The sequence below is a fragment of the Staurois parvus genome, unplaced genomic scaffold (genome assembly GCF_062004578.1).
Source record: "Staurois parvus isolate SC_StPar_1 unplaced genomic scaffold, SC_StPar_1.0 ptg000141l, whole genome shotgun sequence".
Taxonomy (NCBI): Eukaryota; Metazoa; Chordata; class Amphibia; order Anura; family Ranidae; genus Staurois; species Staurois parvus.
Window position 1 is genome coordinate 890459 of NW_028317937.1, and position 27509 is coordinate 917967.

Sequence of the window (27509 nt, forward strand, 5' to 3'; positions counted from 1 at the left end):
GATCCCCTATTGCCCGGGGGCCTCATGAGTTGTCAGTCCGTCCGCCAGGTACTATAGGGTAACAACACTCTTGGTCTGATTTCCACTTATGCTTTAGTGTTGTCACCCTATGACAGAGGCTTCCAATGACACTAAAAGTGTCTATTTATAAACCCATTCCACAAGCACTGTCTATGGTTGTCATCATTGTTAGAAATGTATGCAGACAGGAAGTGGAGGCAAAGATGCTGTCGGTGGACAGATAAAGAGGTGAACACAAATGTATTTTTTTTTTGTCGGTAGTTTAAGTTACACAATGCTTCCCAACTACCTTCACCTCATGCAATGAGAAAACACAAACTTTCTTCCCCGTCCCACACTACACTGCACAGCACTCAGCTCTGTCTGCTACTAATTGGTGTGGGCGTGACTCTGTGCGGCTGACGCACCTTTTCTCTTTAGCTTGGCGGGAATAGTAGAGGTGGGACTCTGGCTATCAGCTCCTCCTCCCAGCCCTGATAGACCGCTCCCGAGGCCAATGAATGCTCAGCCCCCTGCGTCACTAGTCCAGCCGCCATTTTGAGAGTGTATATGAGGCGGTCGCGTTGACTTCCTCGGTTATTGCGGAGCCTCCTCTCAGAGCCGGGTGGTTGTTGTGTGTGCCATGGAAGGGTGAGTTGCTGGGGTTCGGAGGGAGGCTATTACGGTATTTGGGCCTAGCGAAGGGCGGCCGCTCGTGTAAAAGCGGGTGTCGAGTGAGTTCGCCCGGTCTGCCATGAGGGGGTACAACGTGGGGTCCATGTTGGGGTTTCTGGGAGGGGCATTGGAGGAAAGTAAAGTGTCGGGTGTGCTGTGCAGAGGCTATGCGGGTGTAAAGCGTGCTCTGGCCGGGGGTAAAGTTTGGTGAGGAGTTTGCTGTGCTTTTCCTCCTGAGGACGGGGCAGCTGTGGCGGGGAGGGTTTAACCCTTCCGTTCCCTAGCTGGGGCTTGTTGGCTCTGTGTAATGTAGCCCCCACCCCACCCAGGTAATGAGCGCACTCGGCGATGGTGAGCAGTCCTTCAGGAAGTGGCGCTCGCCTGGTTTCCATCTTGATTTGCATACGTGGTGTGCTGTGTGCCTGGTTACCTGAGGGGTCTGGAGGGGGAGGTGCTGGTGGGGGCTTCTCCCTCTCTCCCTCCCCCGAAATACTTTCCTGCTGTTTAACTCATTAACTTTAGCGCTGCCGCTGTGTGCCGTGTAGAGCGGGGGACTCGCTGTGTGCAAAGTTCAGTCGGAGGGATCTCCGCTTCCGCTCTATTGTCTGTACACACGTTGCTCACCACTGGCCACTGCACACCCCATACACAAAATGGGAGCTGGGGCGCTTTTAACACTACAGACACTTTGATCTGCCGCTGAGTGAGATGTGATCGCTAGGCCCTTTTATTACACGGTATAGGCAGCAGAAAGGGCTGACGTTGGCAGCGGCTTCCTTCAGATCAGCAGTTAGAAGTGCAATTAGGGTGGAGGGGGAAGTTGTGCAATATGTAGGGTTGGATCTCAGAAGAATCGCTGTAGAGTCTGGGGGGAGTGGCGTAATGTAACTCCTCTCAGGCTCTTAACTGCCATTGCCCCTGGCAACCAATCAACTGCCCTGATTTCTTAAAAGATTAAATGGTACTTGTCAATTCACCGGATTTATATATATATATATATAATTTATTTTGTTTTATTTAAATATATATATTTATATCCAGCGAATTAACAAAGTACCGATTATTACAAAAAACCTCCTGCGCTCACAAGGACTCCTACCCTATAACCATAAGCTGCTGACACTAAGCTTATACCCAAAATAAGTGAATAAACAGTGCAAAAATTATGAGTGCAGCGCTAATTAGTATCTAATAGAACCGTAATACAATATATACTCAATCCCCAAAATAAATCCAAGATACTCAATATATACAGTGTCATGCATGTATTCCCTCATGGGAAATATCTCGTGCAAAAACGTGAAAATAAATATACACTAATAATAAACATTGCCACACAAAAAGTACACAAAGGAATGAACGATAGTTCAAATACAAGAAAAGTCCAAACTTAATAATAATACTGACGATGCTGTGCTTCATGATGAACTTCACACTCCACTCTTCATGCAAAATTATGTGCAGTGTACGTGATTCACACGTGACAATCCTTAACAGCCCAAATGCTCACTCACCTCCTTCCTTAGACCCCAAGGGGCCAGCACGCTTTCAGGATCACACGATCCTATCAGTATGGATCACGCTCTAGAATACATCTTCCTCCTCCAGCGTCCACCAGTTTAGCAGCCAGCTCCTCCCGGGGTCATAGTAAGACACAAGCAGACACCCTCCATAGTGCCACCAGTAATTTTATTGGTAATAGGTATAAAAAGTAGATTTCCGCTCACAAAACGATGAATCTTCCAGCCTCCTACCACATGCTATGGGTGTACTGCATGGGTAATACACAGGGTGTTCCAATATGGCCCCCACGCCGGAAATGACGTCACCGCGATTACCGGAAGCTCCTCCCCACGTACCGACTAATTGCGTCACGCCCACTTCGTGACTTCATCGGGGACCCTGATGAAGTCACGAAGTGGGCGTGACGCAGTCGGTACGTGGGGAGGAGCTTCCGGTAATCGCGGTGACGTCATTTCCGGCGTGGGGGCCATATTGGAACACCCTGTGTATTACCCATGCAGTACACCCATAGCATGTGGTAGGAGGCTGGAAGATTCATCGTTTTGTGAGCGGAAATCTACTTTTTATACCTATTACCAATAAAATTACTGGTGGCACTATGGAGGGTGTCTGCTTGTGTCTTACTATGACCCCGGGAGGAGCTGGCTGCTAAACTGGTGGACGCTGGAGGAGGAAGATGTATTCTAGAGCGTGATCCATACTGATAGGATCGTGTGATCCTGAAAGCGTGCTGGCCCCTTGGGGTCTAAGGAAGGAGGTGAGGGAGCATTTGGGCTGTTAAGGATTGTCACGTGTGAATCATGTACACTGCACATAATTTTGCATGAAGAGTGGAGTGTGAAGTTAATCATGAAGCACAGCATCATCAGTATTATTATTAAGTTTGGACTTTTCTTGTATTTGAACTATCGTTCATTCCTTTGTGTACTTTTTGTGTGGCACTGTTTATTATTAGTGTATATTATAGTATGTATTGCTTTATTTTCACGTTTTTGCACGAGATATTCCCCATGAGGGAATACATGCATGACACTGTATATATTGAGTATCTTGGATTTATTTTGGGGATTGAGTATACAGTATATTGTATTACGGTTCTATTAGATGCTAATTAGCGCTGCACTCATAATTTTTGCAAAGTACCGATTAAACAATACTTAACCATTTCAATACCGTGCAATTTTACACCTTCCTGCCCAGGCCAGTTTTCACGTTTCAGCGCTCTCACATTTTGAATAACAATTGCGCGGTCATACAACATTGTACCCAAACTAAAATTTTATCATTTTCTTCACACAACTAGAGCTTTCTTTTGGTGGTATTTAATCACCGCTGGGGTTTTTATTTTTTGCTAAATTAACAAAAAAAGTTTGAAAAAAACCCACGTTTTTCTTTGTTTCTGTTATAAAAGTTTACGAATAAATAATTCATAAATTTAGGCCGAGATGTATTCTACTACATGTCTTTGATGAAAATAACCCAAAATTAGGATGTGTTTAGTCCGTAGGAAAGTTATAGAGTTCACAAACTATGGTGTAGATCTGAAAATTGATCAATCATAAAGTACTGACAGCCAATCTAATTTCTTGAGGTCCAAGAATGTCAGAATAGTACAGATATCCCCAAAATGACCCCTTTTTGCAGAGTAGACAGTCCAACGTACTTCATAAGAGGCATGGCGAGTTTTTTTGAAGTTGTATTTTTTTGTCAATTTTTTGGAAAATGAGAAATTATTTTAACTTTTTTTTTACATACTGTCACCAGTGCAGTACAGCGTCATCATATAACTGGCATGGCGGTGAACAGGGACACTGACTGGTGACAGTATGGAAAAAAAAAAAAATATATATTATTATTTTTTTAAATTTTTTATTACATTAAATTTTTTTTAAGATTTTTTTTTTCCATATTTTACTATGACCAAAGTAGTACAATGTTACCATAGTAACATTGTACTACTTTGGGGAAGTGATCAGTATTTTATTTTACACAATTTGCTTATAGCAAAGAATTTGCTATAAGCAAGCATTTACCTGAATGAAATCGATTCATTCAGGTTTTTTTTTTGTGCTTAGCTGTGATTTGGTCACAGCTAATCACATGACATGTGCATGTGATTAGCTGTGACCATTCACAGCTAGGCAGTAGTATACAATGGATGGCATGAATGAAGCCATCCATTGTATAAAACTGTCATGTGACCTGCTGTGATTGGTCACAGCAGGTCACATGGTACCAGCAACTGGGGCCGGTACTCAGATCTGTCATCGGCCGTGTCCGAGGTACACGGCCGGTGACAGATCGCCCCGCTGCGTGGCTCTGCATTGGTGCGAACTGCGCATATGCGGGAGCACGCCAAATGGCGTGCACCCGGAATGCCGAAGTACTTTTGAAGCCGCCAAACGACCATTGGCCGGGCGGCTAATGGTTAAAGGCTGATAGGCTGTGCTCCAGTTTAGGCAAAGTTTCTCACTTTTTAGTGCAGAGCTAAAGTCCACAATACTTGGGGTGCATTTACACCAGATGCAGTGGGACTGCGCTGGAATAACTGGTTATACTAGCGCAGTCCCACCAAATGACACCGTAAAATGCCGTGCGTCTCGTGTGCCTGATTCACGCCTTCTGGTGGTGTGCACGCATTGTGCATTGGAAAACCGTTCATGCGCTAATTCTTTTCAGTGCACCACTTCATACAGCATGGCATCCAGTTAAAACGAATGAAGTGTCTGTCACATTTCAATTAAGTTCACTTTTTAAAAAAGCCGAACTGTGTGGTGGTTTCCGATGGACCACACTGCATATTGACCGCTATTATACAGCAGTGTTGGATGTGAGTGGACCCTTTAACCGCTTCCATACAGGGCACTCTTACACCCTACCTGCCCAGGCCAATTTTCAGGTTTCAGCGCTCACTTTGAATGACAATTGTGTGGTCATACAACACTGTACCCAAACTAAACTGCTGGGGTTTTTATTTTTTGCTAAATTAACAAAAGACCAAAAAAAAACATGTTTTTCTTTGTTTCTGTTTATAAAAGTTTGCAAATAAATAATTCATAAATTTAGGCCAAGATGTATTCTACTATATTTCTTTGGTGAAACTAACCCAAATTAGGATGTATTATTTAGTCTGTAGGAACATTATAGAGTTCACAAACTATGGTACATATCTGAAAATTGATCAATCCTGAAATACTGACAGCCAATCTAATTTCTTGAGGTCCAAGAATGTCATAAGGACAGATATCTCCAAATGACCCCTTTTTGTTAGACCGACATACTTCACAAGAGGCATGGCAAGTTTTTTGAAGTTGTAATTTTTTTTTCCATTTTTTGGACATGAAGACATTAAGAACTATTTTCACTATTTTTTTTATACGGTCACCAGTGTAGTACAGCATGGTGGTGACCAGGGACACTGGTGACAGTACGAAAAAAAATGATTTTTTTTTAGTTCTTTTTAGATTTTGTTTTCATATTTCACTATGATCAAAGTAGTATGTTACCATAGTAACAGTGTACTACTTTGGGGAAGTGATCAGTATTTCTTTATTTTTTACAGTTTGCTTATAGCAAAGAATTTCTTTGCTTTAAACAAGAATTTACCTGAATGAAATCTATTTTAATTCAGGGTTTTTTTTCTGTGCTTGGCTGTGATTTGGCCACAGCTAATCACATGATACAGCTGGGCTATGATTGGCCCAGCTTGTGCATGTGATCGCTGTGACCATTCACAGCTAGACACTTGCATACAATGGATGGCATGAAAGGAAGCCATCCATTGTAGACTGTCATGTGACCAGCTGTGATTGGTCACGGCAGGTCTCATGGTACTGGCAATGGGGCCGCTACACAGATCTGTCATCAGCCATGTCCGAGGTACATGGCCGGTGACAGTGCCACTGCGGGCAGGCGCAATGCGCATTCCTGGAAGGACGCCATATGGCGTCCACCTGGAGGGAAGAGCTGTTCACCCGGCCGCCATCTGGATATAGGCTGGGTGGCAACTGGTCAAAGAGCAGCTTACGTTCCCTTCCCCTCTCCCAAAAAGTCAGCAGCTGCAACTCCTAAGGTTAGGACACTTGCCTTTCTAAGGATCCAGATCTGAGCCAGTTCTTCAATTGGCTTTAGGTCCAGGCACCGGCATCTTAATTAAGCGAGACCAGATTTGAAGCTTTTCAGCCGGACTTCCAGTGCACATGCGTGAGCTGTGAATAGTCATGTGGCCTTCTGGGATATGTGTTGAGTCCCGGAACAGCTGCATGTGAAGATGGTGGTGGTGGTGGGAAGACTTCTGCTCAGATTGCCTCAATAAGCTGTGTGGGAGCCACGTACCTGCTGCTTGCTCCCCCCCAGGCCAAAATGATAGAGTAGGAGGCAGACACCACACAACACAAGCAGAACTTCCACTTTCGGGTGAGGTTCTACTTTAACCTTAGCTCCCAACATCGAACATGTGCAGGAGTGCAGCCATCCTAGCACACAGGCTTTGCACTAGAATCTATACAGAGCAGAATATGACTGCAGGCAGGTTTATTTTATTGCCAGTCTCTTCTGCAATAATTGGCCTGCCTGTTCACAATTTTTTTAAACAGTTGCTTCAATTCTGCTTAAGGTCCATGTTCAAACCTGTGTTTGAGCAGGCACAGTAGCCTAGTCATTTGAAAGGTTGCTGTACCTGTGAGACAGGAAAAGGTATCTGATCCTTTTTCAAAATGCACTGATAGGGCATCCACACAGACCCGTATGGTGCTGCAGCACCATGCAGTTTTGCACAGCATTTTCAGATTTGTGGTGTCATTAAAAATAATTGGCACCTTTGCGAGTCTGCTGCACCCAAAACATATCGCTCTTTAGCAATGAATGCAATCTACACACATTCCTGCGCCCTCAATACTGTGGCCTTAGCCTAAATCCCTGCACCCCCAATGAATGTTTGTTTTTATATTTAATCTTATCTTAAAATGTTTACATTCACTCACTGTCTCATTGCTTCTGAGTCTTGTTTCAAGAATCCACAGCTCTAAGGCCCAGTTCACATGTGTAGCGACAATAAATGTTCCCATTACACTATTTTCAAAGTGCAAGTATCACGGTTTTGTGTCACGTAGGGTTAGCCCATGCACTTAAATGTAAATATAAAGTGCAGCGCTATCCCTAAACTTACTAAATAAATATAAAGTGCAACCTAACTGTTCAAAGTGTAACCGTGCTCTAAATAATACCACAAGGTACTAAACCTATGTGCAACCAGTGTACTCCCAAATGGGAATAAAGTGCAATTAGTGACAATCGCTAACAGAAAATCATTGCAAACATCTGTAAGAAAATAAGTCCATAAGGAAAAATAAATTGTCCAAATACAACATAAGGAACTCCCAATCTTCATGCATGTGATCACACGTGTCCACACTGTGAATCCAAACAATAGCTGTAGTGGCCCCTCACCTCCTTGCCAAGACCCCACCGGGTAAGCTTGCTTTAAAACAGGACACCACTCTGATGACTCACCGGGTCCTCCCCCGACTCTTACACTCTCAGCAGCCTCCTCCTCTGTTCATATATAAACAAAAAACTCATAGTGTAATCCTGTTTATTCTTCAAAAATAAATATATAATAAAATTGCCCACTCACATTTCAATTCTTATCACAAGCCTTCAATACCCCATGCTATGAATCTCCTGCATGGGTATTTAGATACAGGGATTTAAAGTATGGCCGCCACGCCCCAAAATGACGTCACCGCGCTCCCAGAATCCTCCTCTCATTGGAACAAAGCTGTTGTGAGGAGAATCTGTTCATTTTCCAAAATTTCAAGAAATTCTTCATGCAAACACTTTAGGTGAAGATTACACATGCAGCAGACCTTGCTGACGAAGTGGTCTGTGGTAATTGTTTTACAGAGGTGTTTTAATAGGTGATGGGACAATGCTGCTGCCTCGCCACCTGTTTTAACCTTGTAGGGTCTGCACCATTGCACTGTGACTGCATGCATTGGACATAGTTGTGGCGTTGCTCAGCTTACTTAAATTGATTGTCCTCTGTATTGCACATGACAGGGAATGATTTTCACCATGGTATGTGAACTATCCTGTACAGCTGCCTTTTCAAGTGGAGCGGTCAGCAGTAAAATTGTGGCTCAACTATTTATTTATTTTTTACCACCCACTGACTGCGAGTGTAAATGAGCCCTTGAAGCCCCATATAAAGTAAACTGTTCTATCACCCAAAAATGGGAAGTTTCAAATGGTGGCTATGATCTTCTGGGCCTCTCTTGTTCAGTGTGCAATGCCCCATATATGGAAGATGCTGCAAAACTGCTCCAGAATTTTAGCTTGCCACTTTTATTATATAACAAGTTTAGCGCTTTTCCAAAAGCGTTTTCTGTGGCAGTATATGCAGACTGTCCGATGTGGAAGCCAAATTCAATTTACAATAAGGTATGGCTGATCTCCCTGCATGAGTCATGCAGAAAAGAGAACCTAGTGGGATATCAGCAATTTTTTTGCTAAATCTTTTTAGGCACTCCTTGACCTCTTGTAATCTCCATTCTTGACATGCTTGCCTAAGTGTTGGAACGGTATCTGAGGCCACATTTTTGTGCTTAAATTCCCTGTCTCACAGCAACATTTTATTGGTTTTATTCCCCGTTCTGTATGTTAGAATGTACTTCATCTGCTTATGTTATAAGAGGTACTTCATATTCTATTGGTAAAGGTTTAGTGAAGTTCGTTTATTTAGGCCTGTTTCCCCATCACCATTTTTGATATGCTTAACCTGATATGCAGTTTTCTAGCAATATTGCTGTACAACCTGCCTGGCAATGTATGGAAAAATCATCTCCAGTGCATGCATGATCTGAATGCCACTTCAGTGGAAAGCTTGTCAATCTAATAGGGCTGTTCCATTGACTCATTTGTGCTACATGTGCACTGAACCAGGTGCAGGATTGGGAAACTTTTAACAAGTTATGGGTTGTTGCATTTTGTCCAAGTAGGTTATGTTGCAAAGAAGTGGATCATAGATATCCTTTTAGGGTCTGAGAAACTGTACTAAACTTCCAGATTGTACATTTTGGATTAATGAAAGCTGTTCACTGCTAAATTTGTCTGTAGGGTAAAGATGCTTTTCTAAACAAATTGCATGCATGGTCTGCAAAAATGTGCTTACTCATATCCTGCTTTAAACTTGTATGTGTATATGGTTTTGCCACACCTTACTCTTTGGCTTCTCTTGCAAGCTAGGCCTTGTCTTTCAGTAATGTGCCTGTTGACTGATCAAAACTACAGGAGGCTTTTGGCTGAAGGGGTCATAATCTGAAACTGTTGCACAGTCCAGGCAGATGCCATCTGCTTGGGGGGGGGGGGGGGGGTACAGTAGAAAGTATCCAAGTACATGTCCAATGAAATATTGGCCTCATATATTGTCCAAATATTAGAGGACAGCTATGTGGCAGCACAATTAAATGGTCTTGTGTTGTTGATTATTGCCTAGGAACTAAAGCCACCTCTCGGTTATGCAAAGTTATAGTATTACCAGTAACAAAATGGGAGGTCTGTATCATGAAAACATTTTAAATTACAATGCTAGACTATTTTCATTGAGTAAAATAGTTTTGCTTAATGTCTTAAGTGTCACTTTGACAAGACTTGTGTGTTCTCGACACACTATTTTCTGCTTTTCTTTTTTCATTTGAATGCTTTTGTCTAGACATCTAATTTAGTGAACTGGAATGGCAACCTACTTCCATTTTTGTTTAACCGTTTAAAAAAAGTCAGGCTTCTGCTTCTTGCACAGACTTGCTAAGTAAGGGTCAGATGTTAAACCATATAGAAATTGGAAGTGTTTTGCATTTGCTTATATAATAGAACAGTTTTTAACATGTCGTTTTTGTTTTCTCATAGCATTGTCCAAGATATAACAGTTGGTACAAAGGTAAGACATTTGTGTTTTTGGAATTGCTTTAATGGGAATCATACTAACCTGTTCTCTTGATGGTAACATTGGTCATTTTACTGATATGGTATTCATTAATTTTTCCCTCTTGGTTTTTCAAGAATGTAGCCTAATATTTTTTTTATTGCTTCAGTTGAAAGGCTGCATTGGCTTTGTGAGCAAAATTAAATCTAGGTTCACACCTATGCAGGTTGCGTTTTGATGTTTCTGCATTGCATTTTGCAATTTTTTTTTTTTTTTTTTGTATTTTGCGGGGTTTTTTCTTGCTAGGCAGATGTTAAATGTGGCAAAAACGCAATACATGCTTTCCCATTGAAGTCTATGGAAAGTCCCTGACCTTTTTCTAAACACACCGGGTGAAAACACAGATGTGAACCTGTCCTATAGGAAATCATGTTAAATGGACTGTACTGCATTGCTGCTAAATGCTGCAGAAACCGCTTAGGTGTGAACCTACGGTTAAGTGGTACTAAGCTCTAAACAGTTTTCTCCTGCAAGGTAAAGGTATAATGTGCTAGTATGCATCATTCTTTCACATTATGAAAGATTTGCCTTGAAATGAAGCCCTTCAGTGGCACATTGTCACCGCTGCAAAGTCTTCCATCTTCACCCAGTCTTCTGGATTTGTGGCCTGCGGCCACTTGATTAGCCCAGCTGCAATGATGTCACTCCCACGCATGAATGTGATCACCTCAGCCATGGCACACAGCTCTGAAGGAACAGCACAGGTATGTTCCTTCAGAGAGCATGTGCTGGTGATGGCACCGGCTGAAGCTTGCTAGAATATCTCTTGAGCGGTACATGTTTCGGAGATATTAATTTTTATCTACAGATAAGCTTTTCCTGGTAGTTAAAAAATAAGAGTTTACTAACACTTTAACATCCTTACATATGTTTAAGGCTCAGTTACACAGTATATGCTTTCTGGCTTCATGAAGTGGAAGTTAAGTTGCCAGAATAAAGAGTGCATCAGGACCAGAAGTTGCGTTCCCATCTCCCTAAAATGTGCATAAAAAATGTTATGTATCTGTCTAAAAAAAAAAACTTTATCCAAACAATTGGGTTTATACCTCTGATCAGGTCTTGGAAGTGCTGGTGTTTACCATTTAAAAAGAATGGGTTATTGCAATGCTCAAGTGAATGCTTTGAACCATGAAATTGCTGCTTGTTGGTGTGATGCTACCACTACAATCAATAGAACATTTCCAAGATTTAGACTTCATTGATAATTGACTGTTTTAATGTGTAAAGCACCTTAGTGTTAAGAGTTGCTACCTTTACAACTTTGCATGGATTTCAATTGAAACTGCAGCTACATCAAAGTGCTCTACTATTTTTAGTGATGACTTACCAATGCATTTTATGCACATTGCAGGGACTATTTACATTTTATACACATTTTTACATGTTACAAAGAAAGTATAAGTGAAACATTGTAGGGTAGGTTTCTTTGTTTTTATCCTGTAAACTTTTCTTCATCATTGAAATGGTTACTACATTTGAGGTAATGTCTGGGAGCGGCTGCATTACTAGTCCTTTTCAAGCTCTGGAATGCATAGTCCACAGCCTGCCCAACCCTGCTTTATTACAGGTTTATTTTTCTAGGTGTTACCATAGCAGTCTTTGTGTTGGCTTTTGGGGGAGGGGTGATGGTACACAGTTCCTGCCCTGCCTCAGGCTGTCATCCTAAATTCTAAAAGTGCAAGCACACAACAGAGGTATGACAGTGCTGGACTGTAACGTGTAATTTTTTAAAAAAAAATAATTTTTTTTAATGCATGGAGAACCTGACTTTACTCCTGTTAGACAGTAAAGTGATGTGTTCACAACAAGATAATTTTGTAGAAGTGTGTTTTTTTGTTTGTTTGTTTTTTTTTTTTTTTTAACTTTGACAATTTATTTTTTTGCATTAAGTACCCTCCACTGGCTTTTGTTTCCTGATTCTTCAGCTGACCTACATTTGAAACTGTCTTGCCCAACATCTGGTGTCAGATCCCTCTTTATACTAGTTTCAGGTTTTTGGTAGAGGGTTTTTATGTAAAAGGTCTGATATGAAATGTATTAAGCTTCTTTTAAGATGTGTGCTGATGTAAATGGTTCTGTGATCATTGTAAAGGGTTGCATAAATATGCATGCTGCAGTGCCATTTGATATTTTCCTATTCTCCAGGTCCTCTAGTTAAAAGTTCTAAACTTACTCTTAATAATTTAGTGATGTTTGAAGTAACTTGTTACAGGATAATGTGATACTAGCCTTGTTACCAGAGCCAGTAATGGTGAATAATGGCAAATTTCCTGCTCCATGTACAGTACCGTATGTAAAAGCAGTACTTTGATTTGGAAGGGCCATCCTTGTAATAGATTTTCTCAGGAAAGTAGAGGGCTGGACAGCTTAGTGCAACAGGACAGCCTATAGTATTGCTTCATTTTGCAGACATCTAGCATATTCTTTAATTTCAGAAGAAAGTATGTCATATAATGGAGGGTATCCATTTTATGATCTGATGTAGAATTTGGCACAGTTGAGGGTCTGCTTCTAATTTTCCCATTATGGTAACTGAATCTTTTGGCATGCTCTAAAGCACTGGAATAAATGAGCTCTCCCACATAATTTTTACTTGTGCTTTTTATGAACTCTTCCTTCCAGACGTGTATAACAATAGTGTGCTTGCGCTTTTCCTAAACACAATTTTATTAGTACTCCTGTCTGCTTTAATAATTGCATACTTATTAGTGACTTTAAAATTCCTATAGTGATCAACTATGCATTGTTAGCTTTTTCTAATATGCCCAACCAAAAGGACCCTGCCACATCTCAATTTAGATCCATGTAGGTATAAGCAGTCTGCCACAGATCAGGCAATAGGACACATTCCTATTAAAGGTTGGAAGTCAGTGGTTCCTACAAGGTAAAAATCCGTAGCAGACATAAAGCAAGCCATTCTCCTGATTTTAAAGTATAGGTAAAGCTTTTTTAGTTTGGAGATGATTAGAACACCTGTCAGGTATTTATTGCAGTCTGTGCCCCTTGTCCTGTTTACCATTATCAGTATGTGCAAATTAAATTAAATTGGTCCCAAGAGATTCCTGTTTGCAGGGATTTCCTCACTACTTGTTTTGGGTATGGGATGGTAATGGGAAGTTTCCTCAATAAGACCCAGAAACTGATGGATCATAACCCTATCCAAAATAAGTTTTTTACTGTGTGGATATGACCATGCATCTTCCAGTTTGTCCTTGGAGAAAACCAAGTTTGTCTCAAATATGAAATTCTGTTGTATACATATGTATGGGGGGTGTACATATGGCTCTTTTGCTAGGATCAAATTGTGGCTTGAAAGCTAATTTATGAACTTCATAAATTAGAACTGATGCACTGTTGCTGGAATTTGGCAGGTAGACAGTTGTAAACCGTTTTGGTCCTGTATAGATTTTAATTTTTGCCTAGGAAACTATCATGGGTACAGTTGTCAAGCATTTCAATACCAAATGTGTTTGTGGTTCCCCCCATGTCATGTCATCGTACATGCACACCTGTATAAGTATATGCATTTCTGTAAGCATTTCAGTTGACTGTTAGGACAAAGGCTTTTTACATTGCAGCAGCCCAAAATGTGACCCTGGTCTCAGAAGAATAGAAAGTTGCATGTGGAATTGGGTTAACTTGTTTTTCAAAGCTTTTTACTTGCAATTTCTGCAATCTTAAGCTTTTATTTTCTCTTCCAGCGGGGATCTGACGAGCTTTTCTCTTGTGTTACTAACGGACCCTTTATCATGAGCAACTCTGCTTCTGCAGGTAATGTTTTCTTTGTTTCTTTGTGGTGGTGTCTAGCTTGTTTTTCTGTCCTTGTTGTGGGGTTTTTTTTTTTGTGTTTTCTATATGCTAAAATCATGATTCTGTATCACAATGTAGCTTTTGTCTTGGTAGTGACAACCTTCTACTCCATGGGTATAAGGGGCATCACTTCTGCAGTAAGATGTGTGCAAACAATGTCAGTATAGGAAGAATGTTGGCCAACCTACAGTGGATATAAAGTCTACACTCCTTTTCAAAAATGCCAGGTTTTGAGACTTTAAAAACGGATAAATAAAGCTTTTTGGATTTTTTTTTTTTTCTTCAGTCTTTTGGATTGGTAGTCTTGGCATGGTACAATCTCGTCTTGGTAGTTTTTTGGTCATGATTCCAAATGGTGTGAGGCAAAAATCACCATACACACAGTGAAACCTGGCAGCATTAGGTTTTGTGGCTGTTTCTACAGTTGGAACTGGGGCTTAAAAGTAAATGCCTTTTTCCAGAAAAGTGTTGAAATGGCCCAGCCAGAACCTGGACTAGAATCCAGTTGAAAAGCTGTGAGCTGGCCTGAACACAGGAGATGCCCTTCTAATCTGAAGGATTTGCATGGAAGAGTAGGCAAATTTTCCCCAGGGCAAGATGTACCATGCTTAGAGTCCTATCCCACTTAGTTATTTTTCCACATCGATGCTGATTTTTCAGACAACCACACATTAAGAGCTTGTTTACTGATTTATTGCTTGGAATAATATCGAAACCACTAAATGTTTCAGTTTACATTGTAAAGCAGGGTATACATGCATCAAAATGTGGCTGGTTCAGCAGGAACCGGACAAATTTCCGTAAGTGTACCACTGTTCCAACAAGTTGTTGGTGGTCCTTCTGGAAAACCAGCTTTCAATCAGCACTTGCAACTGTGCATGTATACCCTGGTTAACTAAAGCTATCCTAGTCTGTCAGCCAAGGAAGCTTCCATTTTTAAGCTTAACAAGCGATTGGTTAGGACATTACCTGTTTGGCTTGACCATTCAGTTGAGAGAACAAGCAACTGTGACAGTAATTCACACCATGCATTGACTGTAATTTTCGGAAACTAATAAATTGATGGGTTTGGCTCCACTTTAATATTCATGGCCTAGTCAAATCAAATTCACACAGTAAATCCAAGCCTTAAAGCATCATTCTACAGTCAGTGTTAAGTGATCCAGTCAGGCAAATGACTGTTAAACTACACTGAAGAAAACCCCTTAAACTTTTAGTAGTCAATATGCTAAAACAGCTGCAGTCTGTAGCAGAGCTCTGAACACTGATCTATTCCGCACTATGCTGTATGTTGAATAGGGAGTCACTAGCTGCTGTGGTGCTTCCTTGTGGCCCTCTGAGTTGCAATATTCTTTAGTCTCGGTCATCAAGAGGAGACTCGACAGAAAATATAAAACTTTTTCTACTAGTCCAAAGTTGAATATTCAGAGCTCCTTGCACATACTATAGAGTAACATTTGACAGGTGGGTTTTTAAAGAAGTTTTTCCATACAAATGTAATTTCCTTGTATTTTGTAATTTAACCTTGACAGGTTTGCTATAACCTAGTTGGACTTGTGGTAGAGTTTTTTTGATGCATTTATGCATTCACAATGGCAAGTCCATTGAAGTGTTGTCTGAAACACGAACAATGCTTGTTGCCCAGTAAATTTGATCAGTCGGTTGCATCAATATGTATAAGGAATGTTCCCATGTCTAAAGTCACATTACTATTGAAAGTATGATGGCCTTGCAAGGTTGAATAGTTCTCATTGCACATACTGCATGCACACTTATTAGGCAAGTTGTATTTTTTGAAGATTCATTTCATTATTGAATTGCAGTGCTCTCGGTCAATCCAAAATGTTAATAAACCTCAACCCTGTGTGCTCAATTATTGGGCAGCTGTTAGTGCGCAGAATTGTGCAACTAAATGAAAAACGAAAAATGTCCTATCTCACTTTATCTGTGAAACTGAGAATAAACAACTCAAAACTTAAACATTAAGTGACAAATCTAGCCACTCTTTTCAATAAGCCATTCATGGATTGTCAGTTTCCTGATCTGTCATATCAGCTTTTGTGCAGCAGTGAACACATCCTCCCAGACAGGTGTACCGTTTTTTTCATTCACTGTAAATCAGTTTTTAGTAGATCCCACAAGTTCTCAATATGGCTTGGCTTAGGTGAGGAAGGGGGCCATGTCATTCTTTCATCTTTAAGGACTTTACTGGCTAGCCATGTAATGAGTACTTCGATGCATGTGATGGAGCATTGTCCTGCCTAAATATAATGGTCTTGAAAGATGCAGACTTCTTTCTGTACCACTGCTTGAAGAAAGTGTCTAACTGGCAGTAGGTTTGGGAGTTAATTTTGAGTCCATATTCAACCCGAAAAGGTCCAGCTAGCCCATCTTTAATACCAGTACCCATCCATCTTGCTGGCATCTGAGTTGAAGAGGAGCTTTGTGCCAGTTTCTGGTCCAAGAGTCGCACTCATCTCCTCGGTCCAGAAAACCTTTGAAAATCTGACTTCAGATATTTCTTGGCCCAGTCTTGACGTTTCAACTTGTGTGTTCAGTGGTGGTCAGGTTTCAGCTTTCCTTACCTTGACCATACCTGAACATCTTGTACTTCTGGGCACTCCAAGTAGGTTGCAGTTCTGGAATATGACCGCAGTGGAGGATAATGGGTTTCACTTTTGATTCTGAAATCTTTGGCAGTCATCATCCCCCCCTCCCCTCCTTTCTCTATTTTTGGTTCTGTGATCACACCCCAATATCTTTGTAATTGCTAAAGTGCTGCATCCCTCAGACTTTACTATTTTTGACTGGCAGAGTTGGACCATTTTGCCTGAGGAAAAGAAGCTGCCTAATTATGCACACCTTGATATAGAGTGATCTGTAGACCGCACCCTCCCTCATTGGTCAAATACAAATCACCTGATGTGCCTAAATCTAAGCATTCAAGTTTATACAGATTGAAGCTGGGCAATATAATTATGATTTTGGTCAAAATACTTCCCTAATTGTGCACACAGTGTAGTGTTGATATACTGTCACAATTCCTTCTGTACAGTAATTGTACTGTCCCCCTTTTATTGCGAACTGTTGGTGCTATATGAATGCTGATTAATAAATATGCCACTGTATGGTAGTCCTTGCATAGTCTAAACTTTAAATTACGTTTGCTGGTTAAAATATTTATGTAATGTTGGTTAAAGGAAAAATATCATTTAAGCCCATAAGGCTACGTTCACACTAGCGTTGTGTGCAGGCGGCAGAGAGGCGTTTGGGAAGCATTTTTACCGCTTCCCAAACGCCTGACAATTCTGCACATTGCAGCACATTGTGCTGTTCTAATGTGGGAGCGTTAGCGTCGTGGCAAAACGGCCGAGTCAGGAGGCGTTGAAGCCTCCTATTCTAGTCTATGGTGCCGCTCCACAAACGGCCGGCGTGTGCGGTTGTGGGGCGTTTGTGGAGCGGTAACACCATTCAAACTTCATTATAGGCATTTGTGGGGCATTTTTAACGCTCGGCAAACGCCTAGCAACCGCTGCTAAACCGCGCATGCGGCGCGTTAAATGCTCCGCAAACGCCGGACCAACACTTGCCAAACGCTATAGGGGCGTTTGGCAAGCGTAGGTAAAACAGTCGTGTGAACGAGCCCTAAAACTGAAGTGTAAATGATTGTAAAGGGGGGAAAAAAGCCTTTTTCTGTTACCTGCAATTAAGTTTCTTTGTATGTGAAAATTAAACTCATTTTTCAGCAAACGGAAATGACAGCAAGAAATTCAAGGGAGACAACAGATCCGTAAGTGTTGGGTCTAGAGTGATTCATGTTCGACAACTTCCAGGAGATGTTACTGAAGCTGAAGTTATATCTCTTGGTCTTCCATTTGGAAAAGTGACCAACCTGTTGATGCTAAAGGGCAAAAATCAGGTGGGTTTAAATTTCTTTTCATCTGAACTGTACATTTGCAACTTGGGACATATGCTTATTTGTGGTGTTTGTTTTTTTTGTTAGGCCTTTCTGGAGATGAATACAGAGGAGGCTGCAAACACCATGGTGAATTACTTTGCTACAGTTACACCTGTGCTCAGAAGTCAGCCAATCTATATCCAATTTTCAAATCACAAAGAACTGAAAACTGATAACTCTCCAAATCAAGCTGTGAGTAATGTTTTGAAGACTCTAAAAGTTTCCTTTGTCCCTCTTTGAGGGAAAGGGTAAAATGTGCTGTACACTAGGGTCAAATTGGCAGGATGGTCAGTGCTGATCTTGTTTGTAAAATACAGCAGTTGTGTGTGTTTGTGTTTTTTTGTTTTTTTTCCCTCCTTACTATTGGCAGTCAGAAGTGTACCAGTTTCACTTGAAGGAGAGCACCTTTTTGTGTTAAAAAAAAAAAAAAAAAAAAAACTTTGCAGATAAATTGCATTTTATTTTTACATTGCACAAGACTGTGGGTGCAATGCACCGATCTAAAAACCCTCAGTAAGCTGTCTGTCTGTACCTCCTGTGCTCACCCTTACCCTTGCAGTTCTTTGAGAACTAAAAGCCACAGCAGCAATGGCAGACAATACTTGTAGCCTATTTCACAGGAAGCTGTCTGCAGAACCCTGCATGGCCAGTGTTTTCAGATTGACAGCAGGTGCAGGGAGTGTTGGTGGCAAATAAATACATAGGAGCATGGTACACCATAAATAAAGGGGTAACGTGCTCTTAAAGATTACTTTCTCTTTAAAAAAACAAATTAATTTAAATAGGATATGCTAAATTTTATAGAATGAAATTGGTTTGAGACATCAGAATGTATAGTCTATTTCCTTAAATCTTGGTACCTTGATCGGTTTTTACTTCTATTGCATATTTACACCTACATGTCAAAGATTTCCTCCTGTAAAAGCTTGGAGGAACTGTAATTGCTACCTTAGATACTGTCCAGCATGGTCTTCTTGCAGCTGGTGAATGTCCCCAGTGCTACTATTTTGGTTATGGGAGCCAACTGTGGCTCTCCACTGCACATTTGTACTCTTAGAATGGTAATGCAGACTGTGGGAGTGGTTACTGATTGAAAATTGGAACTCATCCACCCCTCGTCATTTGCAGGCTGGGGGGAGGTAGCAAAACAAGCAGTCACTGAGTGAAGTTCTGATTTAGGTAAAAGAGAACATGTTAAATATGCCAACTTTGTAGCCTCCTGGCATACAACCAAATTGTTGGTGCCAAACTAAATGCTTTGTGTAATGGAAGAATATTTCTTGGAAGCTGGCATGAAACTGGAAAACACATTTTCTTTACTTTCATTAACTGTAAAATCAATTAAACTTTTTAATTCTGCTTTAATTTCAGCGAGCACAAGCAGCGCTGCTGGCTGTGAATTCGGTCCAGTCTGGAAATGTTGCACTGTCTGCCACTGCTGCTGCTGTGGATGCTGGTATGGCTATATCAGGACAGAGCCCAGTTCTCAGGATAATTGTGGAAAACCTTTTCTATCCAGTTACTCTTGATGTCTTGCAACAGGTACATGCACCTGGGTTGAAATTCAGAGGGAATGTGTGGTTGTATGTTTCACCTCAAGGGAGTTTGGCTTGGTGGTTTTATGCCCTGGGTTAAAAAAAATGCTGTATCTTTAAAATATTCAAATGTGTCTCGTAATCACGGTTGCTAAAATGGACAGCTGTAGAGGTTTGGTCTTTCATTGACCAAACTAGTCAGCAACTTACTTTAACTTTTTTTTTTTTTTTTTTTTTTTTTCCCCCTCTATAGATTTTTTCCAAATTTGGGACCGTTTTGAAGATTATTACTTTTACAAAGAACAATCAGTTTCAGGCGCTTCTTCAGTATTCTGATCCCATGTGTGCCCAACATGCCAAACTGGTGCGTAGATGCTTTGTTTTTCTAAACAATTTCTTGTACTCTACACAAACCTGCTAGTAAGTGAAAACAATGAAAAGTCTGATAGTAGTTTCCTCTTTTTAGGCTCTTGATGGGCAGAACATTTATAATGCTTGCTGTACGCTGCGTATTGACTTCTCCAAGCTCACCAGCCTCAATGTAAAGTACAATAATGACAAAAGTCGGGATTATACCCGGCCAGACCTTCCTTCTGGGGATGGACAGCCCTCTTTGGATCAAACCATTGCTGCTTTTGGTGAGAATCATAACCAAACTTGAAATGTCTAACACTAGCTCTACCCTACTTTTTGGAAAATCACACCCTTTGAAATCTGACAAATTTTCTTCTAGTATAAAATGGGTCAGATATGACTCAAACATGTGAAGCCAGCAAGCATTCAGAGATTTTGTTTCGGCTGAATGTGGTGAGCCTGTATAAGTTTCAAATCCCCCTGTTCTTGCTAATCTACAGTGGCTTTCCCCCTTTCTTTCAGGAGCTCCAGGACTGATATCTGCAAATCCTTATGCAAGTGCTGGTTTTCCACCAGCTTTTGCAATCCCACAAGGTAGTTTTAATTTTTTCTAGTCTCCTTTTTTATAATGAAATGCTAGACCTAAAAATTTGCTTTGGATGGTATACAGAGTGGTAGATTACTGCTTTGTGTCCTTGAGGAGTTTTGACTGGGTGATAGAAGAAAATATATCATATGTGGGTAAAATGTTTGCTTTGGGTAGTTAAAGCTTCCCTGATTTTGTCTAAATTGTCAATTTAAAATTAAGATGTGCACACCCAAAAGTGTCTGTACTGCTATGTAGTGGTTTTTAAATGGATATCCTTTTTTGTTTTTGTTTTTTTGTTTGTTTTTTAGGTGTCCATGGAGCACTTGCACCTCTTGCACTTCCATCTGCTGCAGCAGCTGCTGCTGCCAGTAGACTTGGCATTCCAGGATTGGCAGTCCCTGGAAATGCAGTTTTGCTTGTCAGCAACCTTAACCCAGAGGTTAGTGGAATTGTGTGGCCTAAATAAAATGGTTGCCACTGGAATACTTATGTTACACTTTGAAATGGCTACTTTGACATCAAGCTTAGTTTAATACAGTTGAGTAACTTAAATTGGAATTAAACCTAAAAATGTGCAGCTTAAAATTTCTTGGATGTGGTTGTCTCTTTTGGTAGGAGGGGGGGGGGGCTTCCTTTAACTGCTTAGTCCCCTTATGTTTGGTTTTAGTGAAGTTCATCTAAATATCGGTGCAAATGACACTACCTTCTCCCGAGATTGACAATGCTGCTGTGTCCAATGGTGGCTTGGTTGCGCCTTTATCCAGAGTGGAGCCACCCTAAGAATGGAGGTTACTGGGTGGATCAAGATCAACAGGTTGGAAAAAGTGGGCATATAAAATAAATGCAGCCATGGTGTTTTTAAGGATTGGTCAGCTGCAATGTTTTTTGGGTTTAATTCCACTAACTTTTTAGTTGAAATATGCAAAGCGTGTTCTGCTGTACAATTTGTAGCATTTAAAATTTGAGTTCTATGTAAGCCTTAAAATGTGCACTGTACATTGAAACAGGTCTGTTTGTCAGGCTTTTGTCTGAACCAAAGATTTGTTCTGCAATATTAGATGGAAATAGTGTTACTTTTTTCCTGTTAAGTTTTTAAGTTGAGGGATGGCCCTAACTTCCCTCTTAGGGACTGAACTAACAATACTCTTCCTGCTAATTACTTAGTTGCAGATCTCTTGATACATGTGCAGACAATATCCTAGAATCTGTTTCAGTTTAGTACAAATTGTGAGTCTGGATAATGCCATTGTACAGGTGTTGATTACTTGGGGTTTTTGTTAGGTTGTAGAGCATACCTTGGAGGCTTTTTTGGTGGTACTAGCCTTAAAGTCCAACAAAATCGCTAAAATGTTTACTTACAAAATACTAGCCTGCATAAGACTTGTTCTCTGGCATATTCCACTGTTTGAAATTTAGAGTAAAGAGAAACCTTTTTTTTTTTTTTTTAACAATGGCAATTAAATCCTGGACTGTGGTGGTTACTGAAGGATTATGTGCTTGCGAAGGGCATCTCATTAGTGACCACCTTAGCTACTTGTGGATATTGTCTCATATGACCTTTTTTTGTTTCATTTCATTGTATTACTTTCCCATCAGATTAAACCTTAGTAGCTGTCTTAAACATTTAATCTAGAAGACTTATTCTTATGTACCTGTTTCTTTATATATTTACTGACCTGTTTTTGCTACTTTTCTTTTCCTCCCATCCCCTTCTTTTTTTACCTTGATCCGGAATTTCTTTGCCAACTGACTGCACGGCATCTTCTGCTTCCTGTTGTGCTTTGTGAAACAAAACATACTCTCCCTTCCAAAAAATCCCAAACACCCTGTTGTCCGGATCCAACCTATCCTTCAAATATTAACCACCTTGAATATCATCCGTCAACTGCTCCTACCACTCCTCCGGTGACACATTCCTCGTGGACCATTTCTGCAAGCTGTGCTCTCCCCTCGGCTCCTTTTCTCTACCCCCTGTCCCTCCGCTGCCTTGCTCTGCTGTTCTCTAAAGAGAGTCACACCCCAATGCCTCTTTATTCTTTTCGGTATGTTTCGCACTTTATTACTATTCAATTTTTTTTCTGGTTTTTGTTTTTGTTTTTTTGGGTGGGTGCTGCATGCATTTTTCTTGATGTGTTGGGTGGGAGAAAGTGCAGTTGTACGTTTTTGTTTTTTTTTTACTTTCTGTATGGTGGTCTTTGTGTGATGTAGCAGCTGAGAATTTCAAAGCCTTTTGATGTAGAACTGCACTTATTTAACATCTTGTGTTTTTTTTTTTTTTTTTTTTTTTTTTTTTTTTTTTTGAAGCAGTGGCATGCAGAGTTGGGTGATGGCTATAGTTGCTTCTTAGCAGGTCTTCCTGCTAATGCACTGTAGGTGGGGTGATTCTGTAAATGGAGACTTTATTATGATCATCCCTTAAACATTGTGTGTGGGGGGGGGGGGGGTTAGGGCGGCCAGGGTCAGCTAGAGCTTATCCTGCAGTTTTTATGCAATCTGCTAAATGTAGAGGTCATTAGGAAACCCTCTTGCTGTATCATTCATTCATTTTTTTTTTTTTTTTTTTTTTTTCCCCCTCCTTTTAATACTAGTAGGCACACATGGGAAAACTTTCTAGACTGACAGTGAAGCTAACATCTTTAGACTGCTCATTTTTGTGGGTTTTTTTTGCTAATGTTCTAACTTGGCATGCCATTAGCATACAACTGACTTTGTGCTCATTACAAATATGTACATAAGTATTATGCATGGTTATTTTTTATTTTTGTTTGTTTTTTTTGATTTTTGTTTTTTATTTCCCTAAGGTGTGTATGGTGATGTACACAGAGTAAAAATTCTCTTTAACAAGAAAGAGAATGCACTTGTCCAGATGGCTGATGGGAACCAAGCTCAGCTAGGTAAGATCTACGAACCTCTACTGGAAATGGCTAGTTTGCAATACAAAGTGTATTTTAGTTTACGTAGTGATTGTAAATGCTTAAATATTAAAACAAGTCTATACTTGCTGTGTGCACTGGTTTTGCACAGAGCAGGCTGGATCCTCATCGGGTCCCCTGCTGGCACACCTGGCCCCTTCTTCCTGTTGGGTGCCCCCACAGCAAGCAGCATCCGAGCATGCACATTCCCCATCTGCTGTGCCGTGCCCATTCACACATGGAGCTGCAGCTTGGCCCTACACGTTTCTTATTGGCTTACTGGCTGAGATTGACAGCAGCAGGAGCCAATAACTCCTACTGTCTTGGTCAATGAGAAAAGAGTCGGATAGCAGACTCCCAGGACACATTGCTGGATCTGGCTTAAGTGAGTATTTGGGGGGGGGGGGGAAAGGGGTGGGCTGCTGCACACAGGTTTTTACACCTTCAAGCATAGAATGCATGAAGGTAAAAAAAAAAACTTCAGCCTTTAGAGCCACTTTGAGCATGTTTGTCCACATACTTGTGACTCTTGTGATGCAGTGCCAGGAAGCAAGTAAAAACAGTTCATTAACTTTATCAAACCTGAAGTGTCATGAATGTGGAAAAGGCCACTTGATGTACCTTAACAGTTAATGGACCATTAAGCTTTAGTCTCTGGTATTGGTGTTTTACTGTTGCTTGCACTTGGATAAAATTGCTTCACAGCATGCTGCAAATATTTGGCTTGCCCTGTACACTGTTCTTTCTATGCTGTTGCAGTCTGTACTTGAGAAACTGCACAGTAATTCCTAAAGGCATTCCTCAGTAATCATGTTTTTGTATTTTATATTTTTTTTTCTTATAGCTATGAGCCATTTAAATGGACAAAGGCTTCATGGGAAACCACTTCGCATCACTGTGTCTAAGCATCAGACTGTCCAGCTACCTAGAGAGGGGCAGGAAGACCAGGGATTAACAAAAGATTTCACAAACTCTCCTCTCCACCGCTTTAAGAAGCCGGGCTCTAAGAACTTTCAAAATATCTTCCCTCCATCTGCCACGCTTCACCTCTCCAATATACCGTAAGATTCTTGTTCTAGGTTTTATTGGATACATTTTATATTGGATTAGATGTACAACTGAGCAATCGGTTAAGACTTGGCCTATTGGTGTGTGGAATGCTTTCCAGTTTGCCCATACACATAAGGAAACCCATCCCCACCTGCTCTGTCCTGAGCGTTTGGAGATTAGTTCTCAAGGATGCAGCAGACTATAAACTAAGCAACATTTTGTCATTTTCATAGCCAGGGTGGGTTTTTTTGTGGGTTTTTTTTTAACTTTTCATTGTAACTTCAGAATCTTCATTTAATTAAAATCTTTACTTTTGAAGGCCTTCTGTGAGCGAAGAGGATCTAAAGCAGCTTTTCTCACACAATGGATGCACCGTGAAAGGCTTTAAGTTCTTCCAGTAAGTGTATACATACATACATACATACATACATACATACATTCTTTTACTTGGAGCATTGTTTAAGGTTTTTTTTTTCTTTTCCTTTTTGCTCTTTCAGGAAAGATCGGAAAATGGCTCTTATTCAAATGGGGTCTGTTGAAGAGGCTATAGAATCTCTCATTGAACTTCACAACCATGATATGGGAGAGAGCCATCACCTGAGAGTTTCCTTCTCAAAGTCCACCATCTGATTTGGGAAATTAAGAAAAGTAAAGGACTGCCAGCCTTTGTTATGTCTCTCCAAGGGCTCACTTCCATCATTCCAGATATAAGCCACTTTACTTGCAGCGCTCAAGTGTCCTTGCATCCCAGATTTTTAACTTTTTAAGAAATATTTTCTTCAAGGGTTTCATTGTTAGTGAATATATTGAGGGTATTTGTGTGTATTTTCACAGTACCCTTAAATGAACTCTGTACTTGATAAGGAGTTTTTGGCAGTTTTGTTAAGACCAACATTTGGCATACTGGCCCTGGCTTTTTTTTTTTTTTTAACCTGGATTTGAAGGGCCAGCTGTAAATCTAGTTGATTACTAGATTTATGTAATGACTGCAGTATGTTTTGCACATGTGACCAATGGAAACAGTTCACATCAGCTGAACACTGCGTGTGCAGTTTGTGGTCAAACCTTGTCACATAATGTGCTGACCAGCTATTACTCTGTGCCTTACAATCTGAACTTTCTGATGTTTGCCCACTGTCAGGTTCTTGGATATGTTTATCCTAAACTGATGAGTTCAAGTATTGTCTGGACTGTAAACCACAGCATTCCCATATCTATACTAATTTACTGACCAAATTTTTCTGGGACCATGGCACCTTAACATTAGCTAATTCACATACTGTTTTTGCTTTGTGCCTGGTAAAGAACAGGCGTTAGAGGTAGCAAGAAAGATGCTTGCTTTATCCTTGTTTAATTACACAGTTGTGTACATTTTTGATTTCCATGTATTCATTTACCCCCATTTGCCTTATTGTTAAGAAAGCATGCTGTCCATGCTTCAAGCTTATGCTTCAAAATATCAAGGACCAAATGAAACGTGCATGTTGTGTACAGTCTTAATACTTTTCCTGCCTTCTGTTATGCCTTATTGATGCTTTACCTGCATTAAACAAAACTTGCAGTTTGTAGCACTTAACCTTTTGGTGTGTCAAATCCTAACTGATGCACAAAGGGTTACCTACAAAAGCTATACCTTTTTTAAGGTTTGGCTTTCCATTACAGACCTTGAGTTGATTGACACCACCTCAGCACAGTTTAGCTGCAAGTTTCTAAAGTGCCTCAGGTTCATACACATGATCCACAGGGATGTAAATTGTTGGCTGTAAGATCTCCAAACTTACTTAAAATCATTTGCAAACTCTCAAATGTGGAGGTTGGCTCTGAAACTTGTGACAATCTCATCAAAACAAATATCTAGTCTATCTGGAATGTCTGAATTCCATATTTTGCAGACTGACTGCAGCATACTCTGCCTAAAAGTTAGTTTATAAAAGCTGAAATTCCTAGTGTACTGTCCTTAGTGCCTTCATTGTTGCCCCTCAGGTGCCTGTTTTTTCTTTTTTTTATTATTGCTTCTCTATTAGAGCACTGCATAATAAATGCCTTTCTCCTCTTTACAGTCTAACATCTGTTCCTGTGCCTTATCACATGGCATTACAGAACATTTGCAGTTGCTATGTGCAATGTAATTGTATGAAGTAAAATTTGCAGGTGTCACAATACTCCAGCTTGGGTTGTAAAGAAAAGTCTTGGCAGTGATCAGCAAATTCTGCTCATCAAAATGGGCCTTTACGACTTGAAGGCTAAAAAGCCTAAAAGCAGAATGAGCTTTAAGATCAATAGATGTAATGTTAGGCATTTGGAAAAATCATGTTTTGCTGCTGGTGTCATACAAGGACATTTTATTTGCATTACTGCAGGTCTGCAACCAGCTAAGACATACAATGTAGGCTGAAGCTGCATTTGTTTAACCTAGCAAGGATTCTGAAAAACCTCCCCAGTATACTGTGCATTTCACCCTGTTTATACATTTAATGTACATATCTAGCTTTTTCAATACCTACTCAAGTGCAAAGCTGTAATACAATATTCCTTTTTATTTAGTGGTAAATTGTATATTTTGATAATGTTTCAGACAGATTTCAGTATTGCAGGGTGCTGAGATGACAGTTGTGAAAGATCCATTACTTCTAATCATATGTTTGTACGAAAGACAAATTAAAAACTATTTTATAAGAAACCTTTATACTTTTCAGTAGGTGTTCAATCCAGTTGTAGTTATCTGTTATGGGCTCATAATAAACACCTTTTATTCTTAACTCTTGTTATTTCCTATCTTTTTGTGACTTATTCCTCAATTCATGCTTTTTTTTTTTTTACCTTTTCCATCTTTGGTATGGGGAGTACTCTTCTCTGAACTAGCATACTTTTTACTGAAGTCTGTAGTTCCCTTTTTTTTTTTTTTTTTTCCCCTTCCTTGTTCATGTATGTAAGCCAGTTTATGACTTTAGTGGTTTATGAATTGCCTTGTTTGGCAAAGTCTAAGAGCCAACAACTTTTTGCAAGTCTGAAAACTTTACTCTTTCATGTAGAGCATGTATTGCTTATTTTAGCATGCAAGGTGTTTTTAGCATATTTTGAGTGGTGCCAGCTTTTTTGACTGTTTATTTTATAGTGCTGC

General features: G+C 40.3%; 1 protein-coding gene across 2 annotated transcripts; it reads left to right on the forward strand.

Annotated features, from left to right (window-relative positions):
- The first annotated feature begins 536 nt into the window (after positions 1 to 536).
- PTBP1 (polypyrimidine tract binding protein 1) lies at positions 537 to 27147 on the forward strand. Of its 2 annotated transcripts, none has more exons than XM_089673567.1 (15): positions 537 to 651; positions 10105 to 10135; positions 13882 to 13951; positions 17737 to 17909; positions 17994 to 18140; positions 19320 to 19490; positions 19737 to 19847; positions 19950 to 20121; positions 20360 to 20431; positions 20735 to 20865; positions 22435 to 22468; positions 23228 to 23320; positions 24183 to 24399; positions 24708 to 24785; positions 24886 to 27147. In XM_089673567.1, exons 1-15 carry the CDS (start codon positions 644 to 646, stop codon positions 25016 to 25018), a joined length of 1641 nt encoding a protein of 546 aa, XP_089529693.1. In that variant the 5' UTR covers positions 537 to 643; the 3' UTR covers positions 25019 to 27147. The 2 variants fall into 2 exon arrangements, with proteins under 2 accessions (XP_089529693.1, XP_089529694.1); XM_089673568.1 differs by having other exon boundaries at positions 20363 to 20431.
- The last annotated feature ends 362 nt before the right edge of the window (positions 27148 to 27509 follow it).

Excerpts from the sequence above, each read along its gene's own strand:
- PTBP1 (XM_089673567.1), top strand. Across the intron at positions 20,122-20,359 it reads TCAAACCATTGCTGCTTTTG|GAGCTCCAGGACTGATATCT; the intron begins GTGAGAATCATA and ends CCTTTCTTTCAG. Across the intron at positions 23,321-24,182 it reads TGGGAACCAAGCTCAGCTAG|CTATGAGCCATTTAAATGGA; the intron begins GTAAGATCTACG and ends TTTTTCTTATAG.